The sequence below is a fragment of the Geotrypetes seraphini genome, chromosome 5 (genome assembly GCF_902459505.1).
Source record: "Geotrypetes seraphini chromosome 5, aGeoSer1.1, whole genome shotgun sequence".
Taxonomy (NCBI): Eukaryota; Metazoa; Chordata; class Amphibia; order Gymnophiona; family Dermophiidae; genus Geotrypetes; species Geotrypetes seraphini.
In genome coordinates, this window is record NC_047088.1 from 185,693,326 (window position 1) to 185,713,029 (window position 19,704).

General features: G+C 42.7%; 1 protein-coding gene across 2 annotated transcripts in view; it reads right to left on the minus strand.

Annotated features, from left to right (window-relative positions):
- The window catches only part of ZC3H15 (zinc finger CCCH-type containing 15), a 40,014-nt gene extending 36,691 nt beyond the window's left edge, over positions 1 to 3,323 (minus strand). For both annotated transcript variants that reach the window (XM_033945987.1, XM_033945986.1), the window contains exon 1: positions 3,104 to 3,323. In XM_033945987.1, coding sequence (XP_033801878.1) covers positions 3,104 to 3,184 — 81 coding nt within the window. In that variant the 5' untranslated portion in view covers positions 3,185 to 3,323. The remainder of the gene's footprint in view (positions 1 to 3,103) is intronic.
- Between the last annotated feature and the right edge of the window lie 16,381 nt (positions 3,324 to 19,704).

The window sequence follows — 19,704 nt, forward strand, 5'->3', positions numbered from 1 at the left end:
ACTGGATGGGCGCAAGAAGAGGTGAGAAAGACACATTACAATATTGTATGGTCCCTCCTAGACCCCAGTTGGCCTAATTAGAAAGACCTAGGCACAGTGTGTTCTAGTATGCAGCCCCAGCTTTATAGAGTTCTTTACCCCTAATGATCCATGGAGAGCTTTCCTTAAACATTTTAAACAGTGGTTAAAGCTTTTTCAGCAGACCTATGGCACCTGATTTAAGTAGGTCACAGTTGCTCTGGACACCTCTCCTGAAATATGTATGTCTACTTTGTAGATCGGTTTGATTGCCTTTACTACTGGTTAGTGTATTTCCTTTATTTTGTTATTTTAGTCTGTACAATGCTTTACCCTTAAGTCAATTAAAGCAATATAGAAAGCTTTAAGTAAACAAATCAATAAATAAGTGTTGAATCCAGAGGGGGAGGGAGAAAGGGAGCAATGTGGGATTTATAAACAGGTTGCAGCATTTTTGACCACGTTCAGTCCTAAAACTGCCCTCAACTTAAGGTAATTGGAGACCACCATCAGCTAATTTAGATTAGGGCAATATATCGATTATGTTTTTTAATCATGCGATTAATCGCATGATCCAAATGTAAAAACCGAAATATGTTTAACATGTATGCATAGTTTACATTTTTAAAAAACTTAACATTCAACCAATAACTGATTCAAGTTTCCTTAAAACATAATTCCTGCAGGCATGTGAAAGGCAGATGCTCTAGGCCCCACCTAGTTCAACATACAGTGGATTGGCGGCGGTACAACCCATGAGTATATGGAGGTCAGCGGCTCTTCGGGGGGTACATGGAAGTCCACAGATCTGCGGGGCTGCAGCAACAGGTACATGGAGGTCAGTGACAATATCATGCTGACTGGTTTGGGTATTGACAGTGATAATCTTAACTGAGAAAAAGACAACACAAAGTGGAGAAATTTGCAATGGACTTGATCTTGGTACAAATATGAACAAGGGCAGTGATACTCTTTCTGTGTTATTCAGTAAGGGCTCCTTTCACAAAGCCACAGTAGAGATGCTGCTGCGGTAAATGCACTGAAGCCCATAGGAATTGAATGGACTTTGATGTATTTACCATCGCAACATTGTTGCCACAGGTTTGTAAAAAGGGCCCCAAGTAATTTAGGGCTCATTTTACTAAACCACGGTAGAGCTTTTCACCACAGGCCAGCAAGGTAAATGCTCCGATGCTCATTCAATTCCTATGTGGCAGAGCATTTACTCACTGGCCCGCGATTTAGTAAAAGCCATCGTTAAATAGTACCAAGACACAGCAATTTTAGAAGCACACATTGCTTAGAATAATATTCATCATATGTGAGCCACTAAACCAATAGGTCCCAAAAGTGGGGTATGTGACATACAGGGCCATTTTCAATATGACGTCTAAGTCCAACTTTGGCTGTTTTGAGAAAAATGTCCAAAAACTGGGTGGAGAAAAAGTCCATTTTTGAAACTGAAAGACGTCCATCTTTTTTTTCAAAAATGACCTATCTAGATGTTTTGGCCCTTAGTGTGTCTACCTTTTTTGGGTCTGATAGGTGCTATTGAAATTTAATGCACTATCATTTGAATTATTTAATCTTAAAAAACATTTTAAAATATTTAAAAACTCAGATGTATATATATGTAAAAAAAGTTATAAGCATGTAAGAGTTTAAGCCAATGATTGAGATTCTGGCCTGCTATTACATCTAGCAGCATACTGCCTGAATTTAAGGTCTCTGAGGCTTGCTTTACGTTGCTTAAGGTGCTAAGTTAGAGGTGATTTTGGCTTAGATTGACAAATTTACCCCTCCAAACTTTTATAGCCTTTATTTCATTTTATTTGTAATCTCACTTTTGGTACTTTTTTGCTCAGCAACAGTCAGATCCAAAATATGGGAAGGTTACTAGAACCACTCTGCTACTAAACTATTTTTGATGGTTCAAAAAAAAAAATGGAAAGGATTAGAGGGAAAATATATTTTCCACTGATCCAGGAAATCTCACTGCTCTCTGCAAAATTACAAATACAGATGTAATACAACAAACATTTTATTACACAAGATGGGTATTATGTTAACTTCTAAAGATCCATTCTATCAGTATGTCAGAAGTCGCATGTAAAAAGTCCAAGCAAAAAATTAATAAGCTGACTGGAAATGACAAGTGGCTCCCCTTTTAGTCCTGTAATGCTATTCAGTTTTCTTACTGGCAGCAACTCCTATTATGGGAACAAGTTGAGACAGAATACTTGCAATAACCTGCATTAGGAGAATAGAAGATAACCCTCCTTTGATGTAAATAGTTGGTCTGAGTACCCTTCAAATAATACAGTAACTACAGTAGCTTTGCCCACTTGCTTGTTTAGTTATCATTCATTCCTGCTAGGCTACTATTACTACTAATCACTTCTATACTCAATGATCACAGACATAAATGAGGTCACAAGTCTCCAAACAAATATTCAGCCTAATCCCCCTCCTATATCATTTGCCCGACTTCACCCCCCCCCCCCCCCCCCTTCTCTCTCTCGCTCTCTACTGCCCTTTAAACAAATTCGGTCGAAACTCACCCAGTGTAAGAAAATCTGTCCGAAATACAGTTCGGTATTCTAAAATTAAGTTGTATTACGGCTGAAAAAGCACAGCCCTAATTTATTCTGATCTCTGGAAGAAAATTATTTTAATAAAGCTCTCAGAGTACAGTAAGAAACAAGCGCAGGCCCAGTGGCAGCTTAACCCTTCCCAGTCGCTGGACATAAGAGATATCGAGTGTCTACAGCGCTGTAATATGTCCGGCAGTGTTCTAGAAATAGTAAGTAGTAGAAATAATTATAATGTTTGCTGCCACAATGCTCTAAGTCTTCTAGCCGCACAGCAGGAAGAGTAGGGCTGGCATTAGCGATAAGGAAGTAGAAGGGCACAGACACCTACGGTTTGCTCTCACCCACGTCCATGGGTCTTTCCCGCCCGCGGCTGACAGCCGATGACACAATGCGCCCACCCAGGACCCGGATACTAAGTGTGGAGTGTTTGCCGGCTCCGTACAGCTGGAGGCCCCAAGAACACCGGGTTCTCGGCGCGCACACACACTTACCTCAATGATTTTCTCCTTCTTCTTTTGGTCGGCTTTCTTATTGCCCGAGGACTGAGGCACCGGTGCTTTCTTCGGGGGCATGGCGCGGAGAATCGCTGCGCTCCTTGCTGCCGTCCGCCACTCACTTCAGCCTAGGCCTGCCGACTTCTTCACCAAGGAGCATTGTGGGAGAGCGAACGGAAGGAACGCGGGGCGGACGTGACGTCCCTGAGTGGTGGTTGCGTGCGTAGCTTGGAGGAGTGCGATTGCTTACGTCTGACAAGTCCTTGATAGTTGAGGGCATGGTGATATACAGTACTATACTGTATGTTCAGAACTGGCTTGGTGGTTAACCAATTTTAGAAATAAAAAAGGGGGAGGGGGAGAAGTTAGCTCTGTTATTGGAACTAAATACGGTTTTTTGATAAGCTTTACGAATGAGAAGATAATATCAAAATATATGACAAGCATTTTAATGATAGTATGAAAGGAAAAATAGGAAAAGGGAGCAAGAAACGGAGAGAGAGAGAGATGATCAGAAGGTGCTCAAGCAGTATAATTTGTGGTTTTTCTATGTTTGGTTAGACTGGCCTATTATTGTGTGGCGTTCTTTTGTTTTATCTAAGAATAGCAAATAATAAACATTTTATAGGAATCAAGATCTTGACAAATAAGTGTCAAACTATTTCATCATCTTAACATTCATTTATGGCCTCTTTTACAAAGCCCCGAAGCCCATAGAGATTTAGGGCTCCTCTTACTAAGGTACAATAGCGTTTTTAGTGCACTTAGTATTTTAGCGCATGCTAAACCCATACTACGTGGCAAGAACTAATGCCAGCTTAATGCTGGCGTTAAGGTCTAGCCACGGGACAATTCAGCACGTGCTAAGCATGGGCTAAAACTGTTATCGCAGCTTAGTAAAAGGAGCCCTTAAAGGGCTTCGGGGCTGTTGCTGCGCAGCTTTGTAAAAGAGACCGTTAGTTCCGTTGTTCTTATTTTGCTTTTATCCTTAAAAGTTCTGTACCTTGTCATATTTGCAGTATAGCTAGCTACTCTCATTTAAAATTATCGCTGAGTTTTACTAAACCACAGTAGAGCTTACTGCGGGGCTGGCAAGTAAATGCTCTGACACTCATAGGAACTGAACCCCCTCCTTTACTAACATGTAGCGCGGGTTTTAGTGCCGGCAGTGGCGGTAGCTGCTGACGCTCATAGTAATTCTGTGAGCTTTGGAGCAGTTACCGCCACTGCCGGCGCTAAAACCTGCACTACGCATTAGTAAAGGAGGGGGTGAATGAGCCAGTCTACAGCGTTAGGTGTGTTAATTTATACAAAAAAAATCCTTCAGTTTTCATTCTTGTCATATGTGAAAATTTTAATTTTGACTGAATTTCATAACAGGCATATGGGAGATCAAGGTTATCGAATGGGCAATGCTGATGGCTAGAGCTACCTTTTTTGTGAAGTTTAAAAAAGAGGGCATGTGATCCCGTTCCCACCCCAGCCTATTTCCCACTAATCTCAGCCCTGCCCCATTCCATCTCTTACCTTTCACCAGTCTACCCTCACCATTGTATAACTATATAGCGAGACGATGTTTGTAACCCACTTAGAACTACAATTTGTGAAGATTCAAAGGGATATAAGATTGCACATAACATAAGTAAGACAAGTTTATGCAAGAACTCGTTACAATGATTCAGAATGTGCTCTGCTGAATATTTATCAGCTTGAATGCAGAATTTAGGACCCCCTTTTACAAAGCTATGGTAACATATACAATATACAACGCTGTGTAAGCCTGGTAGCACTATAGGATATTATTGTTGTAGCAACTACCAGCGCAGCAAATGTGATGCAGCCCATAGGAATTGAATAGGCTGTATTGCAATTGCTACACGGGAATCAGTACTGTGGCTTTGTAAAACGGGCCTTTAATCACATACTTCAATATCACAAGAAAAATACAAGTGAAGAGATAAGGTTAATTTAAAGAGAAAAAAAAATGCTTGACTTTTGGCACTGAACAAAACAAAAGGAAAAGGCAAGCACGATGTCCAAACCAACAGTCCTAATTTTATTGTGTGAGTAAAAATAAGTCCCAACAAGTATCCTAGTTTCGGCATATAAGAATGTCTTCCTCAGGGGACACTACAAGCAAAAACATTAAAAACATAAATGTAAATAATAAATGAGCAGCAATTATATTGTTGTTGTTGATGTTGTTAGGTGCCACTGACTCGTATTCGAGTCCTAGTGACTTTATGAATTGCGGATCTTGAAACTGGTGTTGTGCTAGTCACATGGACATTGGCGCATGCTGGCCAATTAGTTCAGGATTAGCATGAAAGTCCTTACTGTCTTCAAAAACAGATGATGGTAAGGGCTCATGTGCTAATAATGGCCATGAACTAATTTCATTAATGACCATTAATATGGAAAGCCAAACTGTGGCCATTTTAAAGCCATGTTTTTTTTAATTTTTTTTTATTTACCAATTTTAAATATTATCATTTATACAAATAATAATACAAGGAACATAGTATCACAATCTTTGAAAATAAAATTAATCTTACATTACTGTCATTGTCCTCTAGTCCTCATTACGGGAGATTATCCTGATCTTAACTTCAACTATAAACTAAAAATACAATCAAGATCTTAGAACTAAGATCAATTTTACAGTGCACTATTCTACTGAACTCATATTACAATTAAATCAAGTGGCAATTACTTGTGTTTCCCCAAAATATATAATCACTTTCCTTAAATTTCACTAAACATTTGCATGGGAATTTTAAATAAAAAGTAGCTCCTAAGGCTAACAGTCTTGATTTTAAATTCAAAAATGACTTTCTTCTCAATTGTGTAGCCTGGGCTACATCTGGAAATATTAATACATTATATCCACAAAACTTTGCTTGCTTATTTTGAAAATAAGCTTTCATAATTAAAGATTTATCTACCGTAATTTCGCGGATATAACGCGCGCGTTATATGCGTTTTTACGTACCGAGCATACCCTTCGCGCGTTATACAAAATTTTTTTTACATATTTCACACCCCGCCCGACGCCCGATTCATCATCCGGAAGGACGCTCGCACCCCCACCGCTCGCACCCCCACCCCGAAGGACCGCCGACTCCCCGACAATATCGGGCCAGGAGGGAGCCCAAACCCTCCTGGCCACGGCGACCCCCTACCCCCACCTCGCACTACATTACGGGCAGGAGGGATCCTAGGCCCTCCTGCCCTCGACGCAAACCCCCCTCCCCCCAACGACCGCCCCCCCAAGAACCTCCGACCGCCCCCCCAGCCGACCCGCGATCCCCCTAGCGACCCCCACCCCCCTTCCCCGTACCTTTGGTAGTTGGCCGGACAGACGGGAGCCAAACCCGCCTGTCCGGCAGGCAGCCAACGAAGGAATGAGGCCGGATTGGCCCATCCATCCTAAAGCTCCGCCTACTGGTGGGGCCTAAGGCGCGTGGGCCAATCAGAATAGGCCCTGGAGCCTTAGGTCCCACCTGGGGGTGCGGCCTGAGGCACATGGGCCCAACCCGACCATGTGCCTCAGGCCACGCCCCCAGGTGGGACCTAAGGCTCCAGGGCCTATTCTGATTGGCCCACGCGCCTTAGGCCCCACCAGTAGGCGGAGCTTTAGGATGGATGGGCCAATCCGGCCTCATTCCTTCGTTGGCTGCCTGCCGGACAGGTGGGTTTGGCTCCCGTCTGTCCGGCCAACTACCAAAGGTACGGGGAAGGGGGGTGGGGGGGTCGTGGGGGTCGCCAGGGGGATCGCGGGTCGGCTGGGGGGGCGGTCGGAGGTTCTTGGGGGGGCGGTCGTTGGGGGGGAGGGGGGTTTGCGTCGAGGGCAGGAGGGCCTGGGATCCCTCCTGCCCGTAATGTAGTGCGGGGTGGGGTTAGGGGGTCGCTGTGGCCAGGAGGATTTGGGCTCCCTCCTGGCCCGATATTGTCGGGGAGTCGGCGGTCCTTCGGGGTGGGGGTGCGAGTGGTCCTGCCGAGGGGGGAGAAGAATCGGACGTCGAGGGGGGGCATCAGGCTTTCAGGATGGGGACAGACCTTCAAGGGGGGACAGGACTTCAAGGGGGACAGGCAGACCTTCAAGGGGGACAGGCGGGGCAGTGCACCGAAAGTCAGGGCGGTTGAACGGTGAGTCGGGGCAACCAGAGGAGAGTCGGGGAGGGCGAAAGGAGAGTCGGGGTGGCCAGAGGAGAGTCGGGCAGCATGCGCGGTATACCCATGAGCGCTGTATACAAAAGTTTCCGTACATACAAGTGTGGTTTCTGCGCGCTATACCCGTGTGCGCGTTTTACACGGGTGCGCGTTATATCCGCGAAAATACGGTAATTCCCTAGCACAAGTTATTAATAGGGTAGACCTAGTTTGGATTACATCTTGTGAGTCTTCCAAAAAACCTGTTAAATCAAATTCTATCTGTTCCAACTGGTCTACTCCCAATTCTGCCGAAACTTTCTTTCTCTGTGGGATATAATACATATTTGTTATGGGCAAGGAATCTGGATCTGCCAACCCCAAAACTTCTTTAAAATACTTATGAATCAAAATCTCTGAGGTCAATAAATGAGTTTTTGGAAAGTTGACCAATCTCAGATTCTTTGCCCGAAGTATATTCTCCATTTTTCAAATTTTGTATAAATAATATGTGAATCTTTAAGGACAGAAGATGACAAAGTTTGTAATGTTGATACTTGTGATTCCATAATCAGAGAACGTTTCTCAATAGTTTTCAAATTTGAATCAATATTTTCTAATTTAGTAACTACTTCTTTTGAAAACTTCACATTTTGTGTTACCACTGATGTTAATAACTCTTCTACTCTAACATTTATTAACCATAAATCTTTAAGGGAAATTTCCTGTGGCTCATTCCGGGCTTCTAATGGAGCAAAAGCCTCTCTTTGAAAGGAGATAGCTTTAGGCATCTCCTCATAAAATAATGAAGAAGATACCTCCTGCTCCATAGGAACCACAGTTTGAGAATTGGAACCTCTTTGGGAATCCAAACCAACAGCAATTTTCGGTAGAGGAGGAGGAGTTCTTTCTAGAGGGCTAAGCGATGCCCCCGATAAAGATGCAGCATCCTGATTACCTCCTCTAACATCAGAAGACATAAAGGGGTAAATTCTCTATTACTGCGTTTATTTTAGGCGTGCTTTAGGCGTCCGATGTAAGTGAATAATTACGGAGTTAAGGGTCTTAATTAATGTTAATTGGGAAATAAACGACACATAGACGTCCCTAAGACGTAGTTGACGAACTGACGTCTATAGAAAGCATAGTCCCGTCTCCAGCTCTGGACGTGGGCGTTCCGTGGGCATGCCAAATGGGGACGCTAGATGAGCGCTACCTGAGCGAGCAACTGCGTCTAAATATCGTGTATTATGTAGACGTAAGAAACCCTGGTCTAACTTGGATTTCAATGCCGTTTCAACTATCGTAATTGCGGCTCTTTGTTAGACGCGAGGCAGACGTCTGCTGTGTTTTTTCATCAATAATTCCAATAGTGAGTTTGAATAGGTAATTTTCATCTTTTCTCTGTCCTAATAAATATAATGACACCATAACAATGGAACACATTATATTGCATGGATAACAAACCACATTTCTGCCCAAACAATAATATAATTTACACATGGCTTTTACAACCCCCTTTTTTTTCTCAACAAACAGCACTGCAATCGGCTCTCTTTTGAAAGCAAAGAAAAAACAGCACACATTCTCAGCACTTAAAAAGAGTATAAACAGATACACACCTTAACATTCAAGCTTCCCTCATTGCAAAATGGAGGTCTTCAGTTGCACAAAACTGACTTCATTGTGACCTCATCAATCTGCACCTTCAAAGTAGTATGCCACAATTAAAAGATGTGCTGGGTGTAGAACTCACAATCTCTGGATGTTAGGAGCATAGGCTGGCGCCTAACACATAGAGCTACAGCTGCTTCTACTAAGGTCCATCTCACCACCCGTTCATATCATACTTGACTGAGCTGTCTATGCTCATTAGCTATCATATCAGGATGAACTCAAATAAGTTTAAGCAAAGGAATGCCTAAAGATTTGGAAGGTTTTCAAGTAGAAAACAAATATCAACTATGTATTAAAGAATTGCAGCACAAATGACGCTGATCGGTAAGGGCAAAAAAACACCACTTTTCCGGCATGACGCCTAAACGGAACAGATTACTTACAGTCATATATGCATTAGTACAGTGCTTAGAATGAAGATTAGCGTGTGAGAAAAATGGAGCTTCACCTCACATGCATTCAAGCACACTTGGGAATATGGGTTTGGGGCTCAGTGAAAGCAGCGCTTTTAACCATTGAGCTACCACTCTTTTGTCTCAGCCTACTATGACATTATAGCTAAACTCCTTTTCCCTTAGCACTTCACTAAGATATGATATGACAAGGGAGCCAGAGACATTGGAGCAAAAGTTGCTGTAGCTCAGTGAGGAAAGTCACTCTCTACCAATCTTCCGGGCTTTGAGGGTTCAAATCCCAGCCTGTATTTTACTTGTGGCATATCTACCTTCCAGGTGCACTTTGATGATGCTTTCCACTTCTTATAGGAGTTGAATATAACATTACTGTACAACTTTGCTGTGTAGCAGAAAAATAAACTTTTCCCCCTTCCATGCTAAGAATTTGAGTTCAACTCATCTTATATTTCTCCTTTTAAACATGGCATACTTTGTTAGTTTTTATCATGGTAAAGTATACATTTCTGAAATGGTGAAGAAACAATAATATACAACTGCAGTGTTTTGTCTCACCAAACTGCTATAAGCACAAGAAAGCATTTGTAGCTCAACACGGTAATGCTCCTGTTCTGAGCTCTGACCTCTGAAACTCCCCGGTTCAACTCCCACCTTTGCTCATTTTAATAAGGTCCTAGTTTTTTCCTATTAGCTCTTATAACAGGGTCTACATGGTGGACTTTGCCATTTGTAAGGTGCACATTTCCCTTTCCAGGCAAACCTATTTTCAACTTACCATGACTCGGACATCCTAAGCAGTGATGAGAGGAAACCTTTCCTCTGACAGCAAGATGACATTTGTGGATCGCCTGGTTAATGTGCTCTTCACCATTTCAGAAATGTATACTTTACCATGATAAAAACTAACAAAGTATGCCATGTTTAAAAGGAGAAATATAAGATGAGTTGAACTCAAATTCTTAGCATGGAAGGGGGAAAAGTTTATTTTTCTGCTACACAGCAAAGTTGTACAGTAATGTTATATTCAACTCCTATAAGAAGTGGAAAGCATCATCAAAGTGCACCTGGAAGGTAGATATGCCACAAGTAAAATACAGGCTGGGATTTGAACCCTCAAAGCCCAGAAGATTGGTAGAGAGTGCCTTTCCTCACTGAGCTACAGCAACTTTTGCTCCAATGTCTCTGGCTCCCTTGTCATATCATATCTTAGTGAAGTGCTAAGGGAAAAGGAGTTTAGCTATAATGTCATAGTAGGCTGAGACAAAAGAGTGGTAGCTCAATGGTTAAAAGCGCTGCTTTCACTGAGCCCCAAACCCATATTCCCAAGTGTGCTTGAATGCATGTGAGGTGAAGCTCCATTTTTCTCACACGCTAATCTTCATTCTAAGCACTGTACTAATGCATATATGACTGTAAGTAATCTGTTCCGTTTAGGCGTCATACCGGAAAAGTGGTGTTTTTTTTGCCCTTACCGATCAGCGTCATTTGTGCTGCAATTCTTTAATACATAGTTGATATTTGTTTTCTACTTGAAAACCTTCCAAATCTTTAGGCATTCCTTTGCTTAAACTTATTTGAGTTCATCCTGATATGATAGCTAATGAGCATAGACAGCTCAGTCAAATATGATATGAACGGGTGGTGAGATGGACCTTAGTAGAAGCAGCTGTAGCTCTATGTGTTAGGCGCCAGCCTATGCTCCTAACATCCAGAGGTTGTGAGTTCTACACCCAGCACATCTTTTAATTGTGGCATACTACTTTGAAGGTGCAGATTGATGAGGTCACAATGAGGTCAGTTTTGTGCAACTGAAGACCTCCATTTTGCAATGAGGGAAGCTTGAATGTTAAGGTGTGTATCTGTTTATTCTCTTTTTAAGTGCTGAGAATGTGTGCTGTTTTTTCTTTGCTTTCAAAAGAGAGCCGATTGCAGTGCTATTTGTTGTTCACTTTTGTTTCCTTGCATCCTAACAGTTCTCAGAAGTGGTGGAATTTGCTGTTTCTCCTCAGCATTCTGCAGCCACAGGTGCATGAGATACTTTCATTTACTCCTAACTACAAGCCATTCTAGTAGGAATGTGTTTCTTTTGATGCAATATAGGCATTGGCCAACAGCTATGAGTTAAATCAAACTTCAGAGGGCTTGGACAGGTGTTGAAGAATGATCCAGTTAGGGGGGGATGTTTTTGGTGGGGGAGGGTGTTCAGCATGAGAGAGAACAGGTTGCATTAAATATTAGACAATGGGCTGCACATAATAAAATCTGAAGCAAAATATTGATATGTAAAGGCAAGGCTAAAGAGTTACCAGGTGTCCTGGCTGAGAAATGAATATAACCTATTTGCTAACCTTACTCAAGACTTGAACCCCCTGATGTATGGAAGATGAAAAGCAATGCCTTAAGGCATAGAGCTATAGAGGTAACTTTGTTTAGAACATAGAGCTTCGTATCAAAGCTTAGAGATGTGAAGGAAATTACTACAACGTCACTACAGCTGTATATTGCAAAACGACATCCAATGCACATCCAATTAGATTTGACTCCTAACGGTTCCTATGACGTCAGACGCTAATTAGGCATGCTTTAGTATATAGAAAGCTTTAGCACAGCCATTTTTCCTATGTAAGACCCCCTCATGTGAGTTGGTGTTTGTGGTGTTCCGTTTCCTCAATAATGAAACTTTGTGCTATGACTTGCCTGTTCTCCTTTATACTCCCTTCTGCCTTTGACACTCCTCCCCACCCCCATTATCTGTATTTCTTTAGTTTATGGATTTTTCTGGGTGTTGGTGTGAGGGATTGTTGAGGACTTAGGTTTTGTGTTAAGTGTGGAGGGGAATCAATTGTTAGGGAAAAGAAGGGGCCAGGTCAGGTTACACACAGATGCCCACACCCACCACTCTCCCTGCTTTCATAATGTCATGGTCTGCCCCACCTCCATTTTCCATATCTGCAACTCTCCATGCAAGAAATTCGATTTCCGTTTTGGAGCCATGTTGTAAGGTGAAGACATCTTTTCAGGCTACTTGTAGAACACGTTCAAACACCCCCCCATAGGACAGCCAATGAGGTGTGATGGGCGTGGTTAGGAAGCGGGCCAAGGAACCGCACCCGAACGGCGCCCAATAGGCATTGAGAAAGTTTTCCCGCCCTACTGACGTCAGACGCTACATAGGCGTGCATGGGTATAAGAAGGTCCAGGTGAGCAGTGTTTCCTTTCTATTCTGTCCTATTGCTTATGCAGATGTTTGAGACTTTACTCTGTCTTAGTCTTTTACATTTTTTTTCCTATCTCTGCCTCCCATTTCTCTCTATTCCACAGAGCCATTAACAAGCTACATGTCATTCTAATATGTTGTTTTATCTTTTCTAGAAGCAGCTCAGATAGTAAGCCAGGTGAGAATGATATTTTGTAAGCCACTTAGGTGTCCTTATGATAGAACTAAAGAAACCAACCAGCAAAAACTGACTTCTCTTTATGGGCTTTCATTGTGTGCTATTGTTTATAATAGTTATTTTATTTCTGATATCTCTTACTCTTCATTCCACAGGGCTGACAAAAATGACTGAGAAGACTGATAAAGACCATGCTGGTAGAAATTTTGCTGGTAGAAATATGGATATGTAAGTAAAATGGATGTGTTCATACATCTGAGAGGGTTTACTCATAGAGCTAAAGTTAATTCTTTGTAGAATCAAATTACAGGCAAGTTAAAATCAGGTGAGGAATGGTTCTGTGTACTAACTCATTGATAAGAATAGGTTGGGTGTGTTGGGGGGGGGGAAACACTGCCATTCAGTGGACATCCAATCAGTGTACATGGTTCAGGTGGAAAACTCCTAATGAGTGCCTAATGGCTGCCATTTTTAATAAGGAGTCTAAAGGTATGTTAGCACCTCTGTTACTTCTAGGTGTGTGTTCTGCCACAACTTCAGTGTTTAATTTTGGAGACATAGGTCTTTGTTAACAGTTTCTCTCTATTCTTCATTTCAGGTTAACTCTGCTCATCACCTATGTGTTTGCCAGAGAGAGACCAGACAAGCAGCTCAGCACACCAGCTTGCACCTAGCCAAACAGTTGTAGGTGAGAATGATATATGGTAACCTTTATTTGCTTACTCTACTATTCTTCACTTGAGTCACTCTTCTGATGAGTGAAATAAATGTTTCACACTTCTATTGTTCTCTTCACACAGGTATCCTTGATGACTTTCAGGAACAATAGTAAATTGATAATGTTGGCCTCATAGAACACCATGGCACGCATTCCTGCTGTTATATGCACACAAACTTTTTGTTTTCAGTTAGTCTATTCCCTCACATGAGTTCTAAACAGTAGCAGTGGAGGATTACAGGTGATATTAACCCACACCATCAGCGAGTTAAGGCTATTGCTTTAACAACTATACCACGTGACATCTAAGCAGCTCAACATAAATGAGGTTAACACATTGCTTCAGGGAAGGGAGGACAGATATGGACCTTGGGGGTTGAACCCCCTGTTTGTGAACCTTGTGTAAACCAGCTTCTCCTCTTTTCTGTTTTCAGGTGTCTTAGACAGGCAACTGCAGTATTGTCAGATGGAGTTTTGTATTACTGAGAGCAGTGCAGCTGTGAGCATCTTTGTGGTTTCCACACCTGCTTAACCAAAATAGTGCAGCTCAAGAACCAGGAGGATAGATTGAGTTATCTGGCCTTTACTTCCATCACCTTCCGTGAAAGGAAGAAAAACCCACATGTCTCATTTGGATTCTCCTGGTGTGGAGCCAACTCTTACTAGCAGTAACCCTATTCCTTAACAACAAATCTACCACAGTGACTTATATTCTCTTCCTTATGTAGCCATTTACTTTGGAACAGGGACTGGCTTACTTAGCACATCATAGCTGAGATGTCGTCATCTACCTACAGTTGCATATACCCTTGCATTCACTTGCTTTTTTCCTAGATTCTGCAATGATTTGACATCAGAGTGGCTAGCAGGTAATAGAATGAATGACAGACCCCAATAAAGATTGTCAAACTTTCTATATGTCACCTTGTTGTTATATTGAAAAGGGCCCATGCAGCAGTCCCTCCTGAACCCCTATCTACCTTGGACTCTGTCCACTAAACTGATGATGCTACAAGGTTAAAACCACACAGGCATGTTTAAACTATAAACAATTTTTTTATTAAAATATAAAACTTTTAAAAACATAAACTTCTTTTTAAAAAACTATTTACATATATAACATATAACGCAGGGAAAGAGGGTGGGTGCCCCCCAAGAGCAGCTTGAGCTACCTCAGGTGAGGGGGGCGGAAGAGGTGCAGTCATTGAGAGGGTGTATGGCTGCTGGCACTGTAGAAGGATTTATGGTTCACTTAGCAGTATTATAAACACGTTACATCTCTGTTACGTGGTCTAGGGAAAACCATAACCTCTTATCCAAGTTCAAATATCAAGGTCTAATTATACGACACAAAACCCAGGCTAATGAGAAATATCTTTATTATGAAAATAGAAAAATATAATTCACAAGCCAGCTGCAGAATCTAAATATTGTTCAAAATATCTAATTACACAAATGAAACTCAGTACATGATTATCACAATCTAATGGTTAGACAATTAAGTAAAACTTCTTGTTAAACACACACTATTCCTTATAATAATAATCCCTGATTAGCAAATGATTATATTATCACCCAGGTAACTTTTCAACCCTTTACCTTTATCACAATTGATTCCTATCTAATTCCCAAGCTAATAAAAGTAATTTCCGTATGCTCACCCTTAATTAGCCTCTCCGGCACAATTAGGTGGAAGTGAAAACTTCTTGTCAGCTGGAAGACGTCAGGAATACCGTTGTAAAAGTTACACGTGTTGAAAATCCTTGATGAGGCTATAAATCATCAGCAATAAGTTCCGTTTATCTGTGCTAAGTTCAGAACAGTTTTTAAATGTCCGAATTTCTATCTCTTAGGCAGAGAATCACACGAGGTAACTTACAGGTCTAATTATTGAAAGAAAAAGTTTACAATTAGAACATCTGTGAGCAGATCTGAGCTTCCCCGGACCTTATCACAGACTAACTAATTATTAATTAATTAGCACCTTTCTTTTCTTGAATCTCATCAGATGACTTCCTCGGACCAATCCAGAAACAGAACTTGATGAATAGCCTTTCTGTATAAAGTATCATATATGCTGGAAGACCCAGGGCCGTTAGACAGATAAGAACAGAATAATTTCTTCAAGATTCACACTGTCCCATTATTAAAGCACAGATGAATGCCCTTGAATAGCAACATTCGGGTACATCCCCATAATGCATCAGGCAGAAACAACAAAGCTGTATACTTCTTACTTCTTGCAAAATACATGCTGGAAAGTTGCTTGCAGAGAGATATTCTTGAAACAATGGTTCAGGCTTGATGACATCATAGAGGCCTAACCTTCAGGTGTGAATACGGAAATATCCCTACAGCACCATGCCCTCTTTTGGCTACCAGCCGCAAGAGGGCATGTTCCATCCTCTCCACACACCCTCTCAATACCTGCACCTCCTCCAAGATGGCAGAGTAGGCCTCCATCTCCCTGCCCGCCCCCTCCTGAGGCTGGTCAGGCTGCTCCTGGGGGGGAACAGAAAGGAAAGGGGGTGGGATGGGATCAGGAACAGGAAGGGCAGGAGAGTGATGGGAAGGGCTATGGGTGGGGGAAGGGGAAGGTCCAACAGGGGATGGTGGTGGGGGGTCCTGGAGGTAATGGTGGGGCAGGCGGTGGGGGTCCAGGGGGCAGTGGTGGGGCAGGCGGTGGAGGTCCAGGGGGCAGTGGTGGGGCAGGCGGTGTGGGTGGTCGTGAGGGCTCCCAGGGAGAATAATCCCCCTCCTCCTCTTCTTCCTCCCCTTCTTCCCTCTCCTCCTCTTCCTCCTCCTCCGCCGAGGACCAGGGTGGGGCTCCCTCCATCACCTGTGGTGCCTCCTGAGGGGGTGCCTGCGCTGCTGCTTGACAAGAGGGAAATAGGATCCAGTCAGATATGTCCACAACACTTTTGAACATTACATTCTTTACTACGTTATTTTCTTCAAATGCTAATAACAGGATGCAAAGCACCTACTCCACTGTAAACATCAAAATGTAGCATAAGTAAGTGAGGCAAGTAGAACACCATAAAGCCATTGTGACATGATATCACAATAGCAGCTTTACTGCAGATTTTATGATTAAGAATGGTTTACAGCTACTCAAGCATTTTCATCTATTTATTCTGGTAGGCTGATCACAAAGAAACACACGCTGGACTCATTACTCACCGGCTTCAGCGCGCAATTCCTCCCTCACCCCCTCAAGGAAGGCCCGCTCCTGGCGCCTCAGCAGCCGACCCCGTTTCCTGAGATCCTCAACCTGGATAATAGAGAGAGAGAGAGAAAGAACGGAGAGGGAGGGATATGATGAGTGCCATCTAGCACTGTGGCATAACATGTTTACTTAAGTATTGACCTCTATAAGCACATAAAAATGGAGTATGCTGCCCTCCAAGAGCCCCTATCCGCTTTGTTGCCTGCCTCCACCCCCTTCTGCCACATGTTTTACATGAATGTATTCACGTACTCCAGCATTTTCCCCTTTCTGTGCTGGAGGCATCGCTATCTCTCTACTGTACCTGGGATAGTGGGGGGGGGGGTGTGAGGTGACATGGCCAGCATCACAAGGAGGAGTGTGGGATTGAACTCACAACCCCAGGGTGCTGAGGCTGTAGCCTATCAGCACTGCCCCACATTACAGCATGTCCTGGTGAGCTTACAATCATGCAGCAGGGGCAATAAAATAGTTTGGTCAGAAGGAGCAGCGTGGCTTGTAACCCCTGACGTCAGGGTACTGACGCTGTCACTTTAAACGTCATGCCACTATCTCCCTAGACCAGCAGATTGATACAGGAAAGGTGAAGGTATTTGAAATGACATAGCAGCACTTTAATATATTTGTTTTCCTTTGGCAAAGTTGATTTCAAGATGTTTCTATTACAAATGCGAAGCTCGTGACCCAAAAATTAGTTGTGTGCATGTTGTGAATGGAATAGATGCCTTCTAGGAGCTGAATTTGTCATTTGAAATCCTACTACTGCTCCTTTGGGATGTGCTTTAATTTCAGTATTCAATGTAAAAGATTTATTATGCACAATTGTAGTTTTTAAAAGGAATCAAGATTTACCCACAAAAACATGACAATTTGATTGAGACAGGTTTCCATCATCATTACATTTGACATGATTATTTGTGAGGGCCTGACTTGGAATACTTACTTCCCTGGGACATGAGGCTCTTCGATTGTACCGCCGGGTCAGGCGGGTCCAGGACTCTTTATATTGCAGGTATGTCCTACGATGTCCCGGCATCACAAAATAATGGTGCTCGCGCACCAAAAACAGCCTTGCCAGGAGTTTACTATCAGCAGTGCTGAAGTTGGGCTGTCTCCTGGCAGCCATTTTATGAGAAATAACTGCGTATGAAGAACAGGCGATTCTATGACGTCACAACGCAAAACAACGCGATGACGTTTTTGTGCCGCTTGGGCATGCTTGCAGCGGCCGATCCGCGCTACATCAACACTGTTGATTACATCCTAAACCACGCCGATATCGCTGTTATACAAAAAAGTATACCAGAACGCTTAGAAGCTTACCATGTAAACCTAATGAAACTTCACCTCCCCCAAACACAATGACAAGTTATAAATTAAATAAATGAAGATTGGGAAGTGAGGTTCACATATTTTAGCTTAGCTATGCATGTTTGGGTAGGTGGAAAAAAAAAGAATATTATGTTTTTGGTAACCTTAGTCAGGACTTGAACCCCTGACCTTTGGAAGATACATGCAGTGCTTTTAAGCACTGAGCTATGTTGGGGATTTGGGAATGGGAGTCTCCAGAAATGACTTTAGGTACAAGCTTAGAAGCTTACCATGTAAACCTAATGAAATTTCACCTCCCCCCATGTATTTAGGTTCACACTATCTACATTTGAACAAACACAATGACAAGTTATAAATTAAATAAATGAAGATTGGGAAGTGAGGTTCACATAGTTTAGCTTAGCTATGCATGTTTGGGTGGGTGGAAAAAAAAATAATATTATGTCTTTAGTAACCTTAGTCAGGACTTGAACCCCTGACCTTTGGAAGATACATGCAGTGCTTTTAAGCACTGAGCTATGTTGGGGATTTGGGAATGGGAGTCTCCAGAAATGGCTTTACGTACAAGCTTTGACAAGGGGTAATCATTGCAAGTATCTACAGGTGTATTTGATCTGAGAACACCCAATGAACGTCCAAAACGATTTCAAAATTCTAACGGCTTCTATGACATCAGATGCTACTTTATGGTTAGGGTTAGGGCTAGAGTTAAGTAGCTCAGTGAGTAAAACGCGGTGTACCAATCATCCATAGGTTGTGAGTTCAACTCCCGGCTTGTCTTTTACTTGATTATAACATGAGGGGTTTATGCTGCAGGAGTGTGTTGTTGGGGTGTTGCAGGGGTGTCTAGGATGACAGAGAACAGTCACTTGCATTTTCAACAACGCATTTGAATTTCTTAAGACGAAACCTTAGTGAGCCGGGGGAGGGAGGTCACCGTAGCCTCGCGCCTCAGATGAATAGGTTCATTTTTTAGGGACCGTGTAAGCTGATCTGGGACAGTCTTCAGCGACTCGGAGCCCTCCTCCCGGCTGGGCAGAAGGAGGAGGCTTTGGTGGTGGTGGTTTTGGTGGTGAGTGAGGGCGGGAGGGGGGAGTCGCCTGGCTGCTGCATCTGCACTCCTGCTGGCCACAGACCTACTGATCACAGAGCAGAGATCACAGAAGCACCCAGGTATGTGCGCATGCGCGGCTAGGGTTTTATTATATAGGATATACACCTATCGCATCTCATTTTCATCACAAACACATTAGCGAGACTATACACAATACATTACAAAGTTGAGCTTGGGTTTGATAAAATAAACAGCATAATTTTGACTCTGTATTACATTTATTGAACCATACTTAAGAATATGGGTGTTGCATCCATGACAACGGTGCTTTACACCATTGAGCTACCAGTCTTTTGCCTCAACTGACTGTGATATGATAGCTAAGTAGAGTATACTTTAGCACATCACTAAGGTATGCTATGACAGGGGAACCAGAGACACAGGTGTAGGTCAGTGAGTACAAGCACTATATCGATCATCTGTAGGTTGTGAGTTCAACTCCCGGCTTGTCTTTTACTTGTGGCATATCTACCTTCCAGGTGCACCTTGATGATGTCACAATGAGATCAGCATTGTGCTGCTTGCTACTTCCTCTTCCTGTGAACTAGAAGCCACATTCAAGTCTAAT